The sequence below is a fragment of the Thermobia domestica genome, chromosome 7 (genome assembly GCF_964235325.1).
Source record: "Thermobia domestica chromosome 7, izTheDome1.hap1.1, whole genome shotgun sequence".
Classification (NCBI taxonomy): domain Eukaryota; kingdom Metazoa; phylum Arthropoda; class Insecta; order Zygentoma; family Lepismatidae; genus Thermobia; species Thermobia domestica.
Window position 1 is genome coordinate 49,651,269 of NC_137460.1, and position 12,673 is coordinate 49,663,941.

Genomic DNA, 12,673 nt, shown 5'->3' on the forward strand with positions numbered 1-12,673 from the left:
GTCGTTGAAGAATCAAATATAAAACAGCAATACAGTAAGAACGTTTGATTCATATTCATGTCATTCTATTTGAATTAAGTTCTTCAAGATTTTTTTCAATCCAACCAAGTACCTGCTGGACTAGTACTTGTGTGGAGATATCGTGTCCAGCACGATGAATGATAGAATTTAAATGATAATAAAAACAACAATAACAAATTTTGGACATGTGATATATTGGGCTGAAATTTTGTGAAAACGACAAACATTATTTGAAATCATGGACAATGAATTGTCATTATCATCTCAATGTTAAAATTACATTTTAAACTTCCATTTCTTTCAGCACAACTTACAGTTTATTTACACGTTCAGACATAAAAGAATTTCTATTTTGTGTTGAATCCTTCCTCTTATGTATTTCTTAATAGATAAAGTTACAGATTGTCGATTCATTCAACTAGGAATTGAATGACCACGCCTGGGAATAAAACTATAGAGAGAACACGTAGTCAGGGAAAATTGACGAACGGCGACGATGTAGAGAGGAACTCTGCTCCACGATTCTTGATTTTGGAACTTAAACTTTACCCATGTTTATAAGGGTAACGCATATAGCTGCGTAATGATTTTGTTATTAGGAAGCGTCCGTACTCCGAGTTATTCCTCGCTATAAGTTTCTTATAACTTTATTGCTTCCGTGCCGGGCTTCTGTTAGAGCTGTCTGGTCATCTATAGCCCAGGCTCTATGTTTCTGCAGACAGATGACAGTACACAAAGACAATCATCGATGAAGAATTGTCAAATGTTCCAGGCAAATGCTGTGTAGACTTTTACCTAAGTTCATCCTTTCCCTTTCAGCCTCTTACACTACAATCTGTTTCCAATTGGAAAGTATTCAACAATTTCATTTGTTAAGCAATCCAGATCATGTACCCATTACCTCTGCTCTACGGATTTTAGTCTACAAAATCCTGGAATGGGCTTGTCTCAGTTCGAAATCCCCAATTCTTGATTTTACTTTTGTTATGTCGAGCTTACAAGAACTGACAAGACCTACTTGCAATAAAAGGCTGGGGTAATTCTGCTCGTATCTCTGTTCCCAGAACGTAATCACATGCAGACATAATTACTTAAAACTAGTAGTGTCTAAGATTTAACTTACAAACAGCACTGTCTAGATCTTAAGTCCAATTCAGCCTACAAATACAGTATCTTCCTTTTAATTTACTAATCCAACCTGGTACCTAATATTACAAACTTACCAATGCACCAACACCACACCGTTTTCTTGTCCTGTTTTGATGAATTCATATGTATCCTCAAAATGGCTTAATAGATCTTCTCTTGGTGTATCGGTAACTGAAAGATAAATAAATAAAATTACTTAAATTTCAACTTTATGAAGTCAATGGATCTAGAAATGGACATTTTAGAATGTACATTTTGAAACGAAATAAATAAGACTCACCTTCAATTCTTTGTCTACATAAAGACTAGATAGTAAACAACGTTCCAAATAAGTTTCAGATCTAAGAACCTTATACTTGATTTTTTGGAAATTTTTAAACTTCGCGAATTTTCAAAAATCGTGTATTTTCACCATCAAATATCTCTGGAAGGACGCAAGTGAAAAATCCCAAATTTGCGCAAAATTGATTATACAGTTGTGCACTAACACGTGGGTAAAATTGCATCACTGAGACTTGAGTAGCTTCTGAGTTATAAGTTGTTGCAGTGGTGTGAGATTCACGATTTTAAAAGCTGAACAGATGTGCAGGTTTTGTGTTGATATAGTATCTCAGGCATACAATTTATCTGTGTTTCATCAGAAGAAATGCAATCAAACAGCAAAAAATTTGAGATTTGCTACATTAATACCAGATTTGTATCAGGGATACATCTGATTTGTGTTTTCGTCAGGGGTACAGATCATATACTAGATTTGTACCCCTGACGAAAACACAAATCAGATGTTATGAATACTCGCAATCAGATTAATTTACTGATTGCATACTTCAGTACTTCCAGAACACAGCATGTTGTCATTTGCACCTAATGATACCGTAGCCTGTATTTATGACAGAAATGGTGGATTGGGGAATTGAAGACATCAGTCAGAAAAATAACTATTTTTTTTTTTTTTTTTTTTTTTTTTTTTATCTCTTTTTCCATCCCCATGGCACAAGAACCTCTATAAACTATGTACGAATGACAAAGTGTGGGTGCCAATCATTAAGGTTCGCCGAAAATTCACACCCACAGAGTTCACAACTCCTACAGGTCGCACTTTCAATATCAGTGCCAATCTCTGTACAGAAATTAGTCAACTATTTACCTCACTGGTATCTTAACAGCAGCGCTATAGGCAGAAAGGAAATAACAGACGACTTTCATTTTTTGTACAAGATATGATTCATAAATTATGCAAAATTATGCACATTTTCTCCATTTAACATTACTTTTGTGTTATCTTGACTTTTGTAACAAAGTTTATATTCACTCCAATGGCGCTTCATGCTATTTGAAGAAAACCCTTATAACACAGAAACTGCTCGAATCTCAGTTATGCAATTTTACCCACTTGTTACTGCACAACTATCGTCTGTTTTGTGTAAATTTGGGATTTTTCACTTCTGTCCTCCGAGATATTTGATGGTGGAATTTTCGAAAATTCGCAATATTTAAAAATTTCCAAAAAATCAAGTATATAGTTCTCAAATCTGAAACTTGTTTAGGACGTTGTCTATTATCTAGTCTCTATGTAGACAAAGAATTGAAAGTGAGTTTCATTATTTCGTTTCAAAATATACATTCCAAAATTGCAATTTCTAGGTTTCCAACCTCAATGTTCAGAGCTTTTTTCCTCGACGTTCTGAAGGGCGTCTCAATGTGTACAGAACATAGAATATTGTCCATTCCATTATCTTTCATATAGTTTTGGTTTGAACTCATTATCTTTAAAACCTAAAAGATTACAGCGTTTAACGGAATGTACTAAAAAGTTTAAAATGTGCTCAGGCGCCTCTACAAAATGGCCGCTACGACAAAATTTGCGCGGATAGAAACTAAATGAATACCCGTTTTCAACTCTCTAAATGTGGGACAAACTTACGTAAAAAATTAATTTAAAAAAAAAAAAAAAAAAAAACAATCTTATCAGCAGCCATTATTGGTCGATTTCATTTGGATTGCCTCTAAGGCTTGAAATAAATACAGTATACTCTCGGCTATCTGGTCTTTCTTTTTATTTATTTTTATTTAGCGAACTACTCGGCTTTCAATTCGCGGAAGAAGGCTAAAAAGGAAGAAGCAGTCATCTACCAAGGGCTTTTTTCCAAAAAATAAAAACTAAGTTTTGACACTTTTATCTTAGGCCTAACTTTTCACATTTGTGTAATCAGTTGTTAATAAACAGTGATTTTTTTTATATTAGGCTTCCGTTTTGCATCAATGTTTTGTTTATTTTAAAATTGTATGTATTCAAATTGTACAGTGTACATCATTTATGTTTTCTACATTACAACATTTATCTAAAAATGCGTGCAATATTTCTATTCTTGGCTTCCTGTCTTTGTAACAAATTCTTAAAACGCAAGGTACGGTACATAACAAACATTTACAAAGTGCTATTCTGTATTAAAAGGTCAGAAAAAATGAATAAGAGAAATAGAATGAAAAGTGTATTTTTAATGGTATGGGTGGAGTAGGAAGTGATTAATTACAAAACTCTGGACTATTAGTTTTTTTTTTTTTTTTTTTTTTTTGTGTGTGTGTGTGTGTGTGTGTGTGTGTGTGTGTGTGTTATTTGGCCTACCCTTCCGCCACATTAGGCTACTGTAATAATATTCTCCTGGACCTCTATGTCTATATGTTTCATCACGTTACCTACCTTGTACGAACTTTGTATTTATTCCAGGACACATTGTAATCTTCCTAGGTAACGGACAAGAATCGACTGTCAGGATATGATTTATGTTGTGACTTTCCAAAGCAACTAAATCTGTAGCTGCCGTCAAGTTTCCTGAAATAAAATGCCACTCACTATATTACTGAAGCAGAAGAGAGACACAGCAAAACATACTTTAAGTTATTTTACATGCACTAAATAAAAGAATAACAACCGTGGTAGGTTAGCCGGTACGGCGTCTATTTACCAACACGGCGGCCCGCGTTCAATCCCGACAGGGACAAAATGGGTACTTGTAGAAACTTGGAAATAAGCGTGGCCACGCCACGGCGCTAACTACAATGCCAGTATGTGCCAAAGTTAGAACAGTGTAGTCCTACCTCAACATAGTTGCTGATTCTCCAGCTTTCCGATTCTTTTAATTAATTCAATCACTCATTCGTTAGTTAGTAAGTACCTTTGTTTGTTTAAGTTTAGAGCCTCTTTTCAGCACCAGACCAGAAGGCAGGTAATAAGAAAAAACAAAAGGCCCTGGCTCACAAGGTTCGTATTCCTATCCTATCAACCAACTGAGCTACCAGCGACACAAATAATTTATTTTGTGTTTTTGGTGTTTTTATTCTACACACGCCAACTATTTAGCCTCTGCTGACAATTTGTAGGAGTAATTCAATAATGGTTCGTATTTCAGGTCGAGAAAGGTTGGTGTGCTGTATATAAAATAATTTATATTATATGCACTAAATATAGGTAATCACAGATCATCGATAGAATAACACAGAGGGCCGCGTTAGCTCAGTATGTAGATCCTTGAATCGGTCTCAGCCCCCATCAAGTGGCTTTATTGTGGATAAACACTATGCGCATGTGTCTTCTGGGGGTTCTGATATTTCTTTGCACTTTCGTCATTTCACCATTATAATACATCTTATCGTCACCATCTCCCTTAGCCAGGATGCATATCCTGGGATGTTAAACTGCAACAGATTTGGCTTCTTGATAATTTAAGTGAAAGTGCTTTGTATGGGAAAAATATTAAATGACGTGTGCAATAAAATATCTGATTACGGAAGTTACTATAATTATGAAATCCTTGTGTTGTGATACCCCTAATCATAATTCTCAATCTATTTTTTCACTCTAGCTTCCCAAATTGCAGTTTTCCACATATTCTTTTGGTCATTTCCCTTCCATTACATATTTTGAGCACTTTTCTCCATTGTAGAGAAAAAATATTAATGTTACTTGAATCACTGCTACATTTTCTTTTATAAATTCAACGGATCAAAATATGTAGTTCTACAAGCAGCGTAATTTCTTAAAGAACACACACGGAAATGGCCATTATCATTAAAACGTTACGTCGAATTGCTGTTTACCATTTGGGTGTTTACATGAGGGCAAATTTAAATTTTAATTCTCAACAAGCATTCTATTACGTCATTAAGTAATTGTCTTTATACTTACTAGTTTTTTTTTTTTTTTTTTTTTTCATGTCTTTCCACGCATTTAGAAAAAAAAATGATAACTCTTTATTCTTATCATACTATCTTCTCCTAGCTTCTTAACTGTCTTACATTGACTTTTTAATTACCCACTGCCTCACTGCTGGGTCAATGCCGAAAAGTCTGCAGCCTCATCGAAAATGACTCCCAGCCATTGGTCCCAAAAGGCACGTGCATTAACACGCATGGTCCTGGGTTGAATTCCTGATGGGTGTACTTCCCTCACATATAAAACCAAGTAGTGGTTCCAATATCATTTCAGATAATTAGTTCTGTTTCATATAGTCTTGAAGCTGAAAAGGAATGTAAAACTCCTCCAACAAGATAGCTAACTATAGGTTACACAGGAAAATTTGGTATATTATTACTTTATGAAGACCCATTTCAGTGATCATTACTTACCCAACCATAAACCAGCTTCAATACAATCTAAATTTGTCGGCCCTGCGTCAAAATCATCTCGCTCGATGGGAGCCTGTGCTTTCTTCTTCTTCTTCTTTTTGGAAGTTCCTGATTTAGAAGCTTCCGGATCTTTCTTTGAACTCCCTGAATTCCCAGCTTCATTTAGAACTTGTTCAGGTTCAGACATCTACAAATGTAATACAAAAATATTTACAAATGTAATACTCGAAAGTTCTTCTTACTAACAAGTACAACTTTTAAATGTTGAAGTGCTCCTTGGGTACCTGGAAATCAGGGTTGGCAAAAACCATGTTTTTTTATTGAAAAAAAAACAAAAAACAAAACAACAGGTCTTTTGGTTTAAACTTTTTTTGTTTCGTTTTGTTTTGTTTAAACTTTTTTTTTTTTTTTTTTTTTTTTGTTTTGTTTAAATAATTTGCTCTATGTATTTATATTGGATATGGACAAAAATAAGTTTGTTTCGTCTTGGTGTTAATGTACAACAACAGGGTTATGGTGGAAGGGTCACATAAGCTTAAAGTGGAATCCAAACCGCTTCTCGGCTTACATCCGAGAGAAATTGTCCTCCATTTGGACTCAAAACCGGGACTAATTAGCCACAAATGGGATGAGTCTGCCGACTCACTCACGAGAAACTCCTGATAAAAATACGCTGTACTGATCTTTACATACTTGTTAATATTGTCAAGAGTCATTTCAGAACGACAAGAAAATAAAGTTAAACAAGTGAAAACACTATACAGAATTATACATAAATCGGGAAACTTCCGCCTTAGCCATTGGGAAAATCCTGTTATTACTTTAAACGCAAAGCAATAACGGAAAAAACCCGTTTTTGCTTTGCATGTAAAATTTTAAGGTCAACGTATCATAATCGGTACGCTAAAACTGCGGTGTTAAATTACAAATTTAGTATGTAGATATAATTCAAAGAAAATTAAAACGAAGCTACGTAGGCAGTCGATAAATTTTGCAAATTTTTATCAATATATTTAAGCAACCTTGGCTCCTTTATGAAACAACATGCATTCACGCAAGCAGAAATATACAATTTGGTTTAGTTTCGTATTTTTAGGCTTAACATCCTTACGTAATACCGAGCTTATCAAGGTGAAGACTTTCGCTTAAAGTGACATCCGATCCGCTACTTCGTTTATACTTGAAAGAAAGGCTGTGGTTTGACCGAGAATCGAACATGGTACGCCCTGATTAAAATGTGAAAAGGAGATAAAACTAATGCAGATGATTTGATATGTGGAAACGTCACCATGAAGATCACACTATTTAAAGCATTTTTCGTTATTTGGTTTAAACTAGGTTTTACCAGCCAACCCTGCTGGAAATACAACATAACTATACAATTGTACAGAAAAACCTGTTTTCTAGGCTGGCGGGAATTCGAAACCTAACTCTCCATTTGTCAGATTGTCCAATTTTTCTCTAAAAACGTATTTATCTCATAATCCAATTTGTCCTATAGGATAAAGCAGATTATTATTGTAATGAAGCCATGAACTAAGAATTTTTAAAAAATCATCATTTTTATTCATAAAAAATCATAATGGCAATTTGGTAGGTGAAAATGGAATGAAGTTTTTTGTAATATCTTAACTGTTGGATACGTGCATAACATTAGTTTTAAAAATCACAAGGACGGTCGAAGCAGAAACAAAATAGTCAAGAATCACCTGTAGTCAAATAACAATTCTTGTCAGTAGTAATTAACAATTCGAATAAAATCACGAAAAAGACGAAAGCAAACCTCAAGGTAAATTAAAGTTCAAAAATAATCATTTTTACATCATTAGATAACAACAAAATTTTTCAGAAAATGTAATTAGGACCTTCCTAAGATTTTGTAAATTTCTATATTGGCTTTTGGCAAACTAAAAAGGAAAAATAATTGAGGCAAACAATTACAATAGTCCATATAAAATGACCAAGTTTGCAACTAAAAAATCATTCTGCATTCTGGGTCCTGCATCCAGCATCGCAATGGAAAGGTCTATAAGAAATTACAAATACCGCAAGAGAGGCCACTGTTTGGTCAAAACCAAGCGAAATATGCAATAAGGTAAAGTATGACTACAGAGAACTTTAACTGTCTATTTTGCATGTAACATGATATTAGAAGGTCTCTGAAAGTAACAGGCAAAATTTTAATACTTAAATATTTAGCTCATTTCTGTTGTAATTGGCTTAGTATTGAGTGAATTTATAAGGTGTTTATTATGCAGTTACGATAACATACTATATCTGGCGTTGAACTCAATACTTTTGAATGTTCACAGATGAATAATTAAATTATCACAAAAAAAGCCACTTTACTATCATTGTAAGCTAATTGGGTCATCAATAAAATATTGTCATTTGGGACAATAAGAGATTGCAACCCTTTTTTTAATTTCACTCTTTAATTGAGGTACAAATTCGCTATTTCTTTTGTAATTGATATAACGCAATTTACGATATAACAATTTATTTTGATCTTTATTTCTTTAATATTTTAATTTTTTGGCTTACGATACATTATAAATAAATTACTAATTATAGTGAAATTACAAACTAAACTAACTTTTCAAAGATGAAATCTCACATATTCTTGTTAAAATGGCCAATCGCTACCTTGATGTAACTAACTGAATATATGAGAAACGGCTGATAAATTCAAGGCCTAAGGTATTAGCTAAACAAAAAGTTGAAATTCAAAAATGTATTTCTCTATATAATCTCCCTTGAGGGAAATGCATTTCTCACATCACAGTTTTTTTTTTTTTTTTTTAATGGTTCTTATGGATTGCCCATCACTTTTTTTTTTCTTTCTTAAAAAAAAATACTATTGAATGGGTATATTGCTACGGCTCGTCACAGAAAATTTCATGCAAATTGCGATGGGGGCTGATGAGTTCCTGCAATTACAATGTTAGACGTTGTTTACCTGCAGCTTCTTTAATTTACTGATTATTTTCTCTTTTTCTTCTACCGTTGCGAGAATAACTTTTATATATCTGTAAAGTACATTTATAGAGGAAACAAACAAAAAAAAGTTCATGTTTCTACGTTAAATTTGAAGAAAGTTACACCCTCTTTTCAATGTGCCCTTAGCTCCCGCGACTATTATTTCTCATGTTACAGACTTCAATTTCAAAGGCCCGTAAGTCTAGAACCCATGAACCGATTTTCAAACGGTTTGCAGTTTTGGATTCAGCGTCAAAAAGTACATAAGCACATGAATGTTCATTCCATTCTACGACAGGTGGGTATCAAATGAAACAAATCCTGGCTGAACTGACGTGGAATGATCCTTTAATCATTTTGCACCAAATTAACTCCATGGAGGGTAATTGAGTGGAAATCGGACCAACAACCATAAAAATGTTGTAACATCAAAAGTAAAAACGTCAAAAGCTTACCACAGTAGGTGCAGAAGAACCTGCGGCATACATCAATACTTCAAAAACTAGAAAAATACCCATAATCAATGAGAAAAAAAAAAAAAAAAAGTTGACAAAAACTTACGTCTCAATTCCCCTTCTACCATACTGTGTCGCTGATATTAATATGAGGTAAACTTTATAATACACGCTCCAGCTGCACATTCATAAGAAGGACCGTTTTTAATGAGTATAGTAGAATAAGCAAGGGTAGTGATAAATAGGGTAGAGTAGGGTCGGGTGAGTTCAGGGTTAGGGAAGTTTAACCTTATTTTGTTAAAACGAATCGAGTGTAATTTCTCGTGTCTGTGTAAGGATATCAACTGGAGCTGGCATTGTGAAGTTTGCCCTTAATATTGTATGTTCCATGAACAGCACAGTCCTTCATTCCACAGTATTTTCAATTTCACCATAAATTACGGCTTTGCTATAGTCATCCTGCGCCAGCGTACCTTGGGCCATGACGTTCTAGCCGAAAAAAAATAAGTCAGGAGCATTTAGGATCCTCGTTTCATCAGTTACATAAGATGTGAGGTTATTACAAATTTCGCAATTTAATGATCATCCATTCTGTCGTCGGCAACTCACTAGGTTACCGATCATAAATTACAAAACTGGCTGTTAACATCAGACATAGTTGTTATTGTGGACATATATTGGAGTAAAAAATGTGCCATAACAGTCCGCTATATATATATTACCAAAAACCGAACTGTACCCACTGCAAAAATTAAATTAGCAATGCCAAGAAAGGGTTAAGTGCCAGAAAGTAGGTCCGGAAACATGAAAATATGTAAAACGTACAGGAAAGAAATGGTGAATTGGTTACTTTTCCTGAAATTCATGCTAACTAAACAAGCGTAAAGTGGTATTTTGAAATGTGAAGAGCTATGTGCTGTTGAAACTATTTTGAAATGAAATTAAATCTTTAGTTTTTTTACGGCCCACAGTTATGCCGGTTAGGCTAAAGGAGACGATGAGAAATGAATGAAACGGTGGGAGAACCTCGAGAAAATCCACGAGCACGATGTTCGTCCACCACAAAGTCCACACGGCGCGAGCTGGGATCGAACCACAGACTCCAAGACCGGAAATGAATGCTCTACCACTGAGCAACCGCGGACCCTGGAACTATTTTGAGTGGAGGCCCGTATTGAAAGATGGCAATTCCATATGACATTTCGATTTTTGAGTTTTATAACGTATGTTGGTGAAGAAGAAGAGTTATTACGTTTTGTGGAGCAGCATGGTTTATTCAAATTGAGCAGACAGTGTGGCAAATACAGAAAGGCACTGAAAATAAATGGTGGAACAGTTACATATTCAAATGTGAACATTGTGTTGACGATGGGTAATGTTATTGGCAAAAAAGTCGGCAGTGAAAGATACTTTTTTCGAGGACAACAAATCTAACGTAACATAGTGATATCCTCGCTTACGCGCATATCCAACGTCGTTAACGCGCCTTCTCCCTACGGCTTGGACCCCCCTGCCGTGCTCATGCTCTGACTCAGTTAGATAGCATTCGTGCTTGTTCTCGGAAACCTAGCACAAGCTGGTTTGTTTTTTTCATTGTAGCTTTAATGGCATATTTCCAGAAGCAATACTTACACACAAGTAAGGTAGTGACGGTGAATCTCCTAATATATGAAAAATTTTAAGGCATTAGTGCTGTATCGCCGGACCAATTTGAAAATCGAAAACAAGTGCGAAAATGCACTGCATTCGGTTATAATTGGTTGGATTACATTAAGTTACGTTAGATTATATTATATTAGGCGTGCAGTATTACTATACGAATCCATATGTATAAGTAGGAGTAGGAATAATAAAAGTAGTAGTAATAGTAGTAGGAACGGGTTAGAAGCCCCGCTGAGGTTGCTTAGGTTCTGTTCTCCCATGAAATGGGCAAATTAAAGACGTGCCCAAAGTTTCCTATACATTTTACGGGTTAAGTTTAGAGTTACCCCTCCGCTTTTTATAAAAATCAGGAAAATTTACAGGAGAAATGAGGTAAGAAATGATAATTTGAAGTTTTTATTTGATGTTTAGGAATGTAAATTCGGCAGGAGAGTTATGTTTAATACGAGAAAAGATATATGGAAGGTAGTACTATTTGCCGGATGCGGAAGCATTCGCGGAAGGGTTCAGCAGCATGGTAGTTGTAAAATATGGCGAACACGGGTAACAGATGCGCAAAAATAATAAAGAAAACCTTTTAAATTTTTGTGAAGCCCGCGGAGTACTGAGGTTAAAAGAAATGTAACAATTTTTAATACTTAAGCACTGTTTTTTGTATGTTGCAAAGTCCAAGGACAAGTCTGGACTGGAGGGGCAACCCTAAACTTAAGCCCATTTTACTATCGGCCTATGTTTCGCAGAAGAGGTCCAGTTTTTCTCTAAAAAATGTTACAATTTTGGTAATTTTTGTCCACATTCGGTTAGTTTAGGGTAGCTTAGGTTAGTTTAGTTTATATTATATTAGTGTAGGGGTCTCCCATAATTTTCCAAAACATAGAATTTCGTTTATTTCTACTATAATATTAGGTTAGTTCATGTTAGACTTGGTTACGTTATGTTACGCCTAAGTATTTGCATCATTCATTTCTCCTGTAAAATTTGTGCTTTTACGTGCTTCTGGTCTTCTTGTACTAAATATACTCTTTAAAATCTATGGATCCGTATAATAAAACAAGTGTACCTCTCCGCGAAATAGTCCATCCGCCTCCATATACAAAGCCGCTTCCACCATCAAAAACAACCAACAAATACAACACTTTCTTAACTTTTACTATTCCCTTTACCTGACTTTCACTCATTCTTCCTCACAAACTTAAATTCTCCAATTGACAAGGTAAATTTCCTAAAATTGGTCCGGCGATTCAGCACTTATCCCAATTTTAACGTTTTTAAGCCTGTAAATATTGGACATAATCTGTGGCACATAAGCCGCACAAAAACATTACCTGACAGGTGCTAATGCCGGTTACTAAACTCATTCAACAAGACAACTAAAAAATACATCTTTGATACAAACAGTGTGTTATTACTGTATTTCTTATAGAAATGATGTTATTGTCTTAAGCTATGATAAATGTTTATCCATAGATCAGCAGAATTATGACTTACTTAATTCGTCTTAACCGCCATATAAAGCACTAAACCTAGCTATTTATAGTTTGACCTCTTGTATCAGTCTATCAGAACACTATTTTGCCCCTAATCTCTGCTAATAATAAAATTACAATTGCATAGAATAACTTGGAGTATCTCTTTTATAAATCGATGAGTTATGTTCGTTTCTTACGATGTCAAAATTCCAATATTAACCATCCATCAACACTTCGGTTCCTTCCATTCCTCAACCTTAACGAATGACTGCCACTGCGCATAATTGATCTTCGCTCCTCGTTTGTTTGTTT

The 12,673-nt window shown here is 34.8% G+C and overlaps 1 protein-coding gene across 2 annotated transcripts in view; it reads right to left on the minus strand.

Moving 5' to 3' along the window:
* LOC145690072 (dual specificity protein phosphatase MPK-4-like) overlaps positions 1-12,673 on the minus strand; it is a 52,686-nt gene extending 40,013 nt beyond the window's left edge. The window contains exons 1-4 of one of the 2 annotated variants that reach the window (XM_081764590.1): positions 12,559-12,673; positions 5,797-5,983; positions 3,872-4,003; positions 1,245-1,341 (exon numbers count right to left, since the gene is read on the minus strand). In XM_081764590.1, the coding sequence (XP_081620716.1) occupies positions 1,245-1,341; positions 3,872-4,003; positions 5,797-5,983 (416 nt within the window). In that variant the 5' untranslated portion in view covers positions 12,559-12,673. Of the gene's footprint in view, positions 1-1,244; positions 1,342-3,871; positions 4,004-5,796; positions 5,984-12,380 lie in introns of both variants that reach the window. The other variant, XM_081764589.1, reaches the window with a different exon arrangement.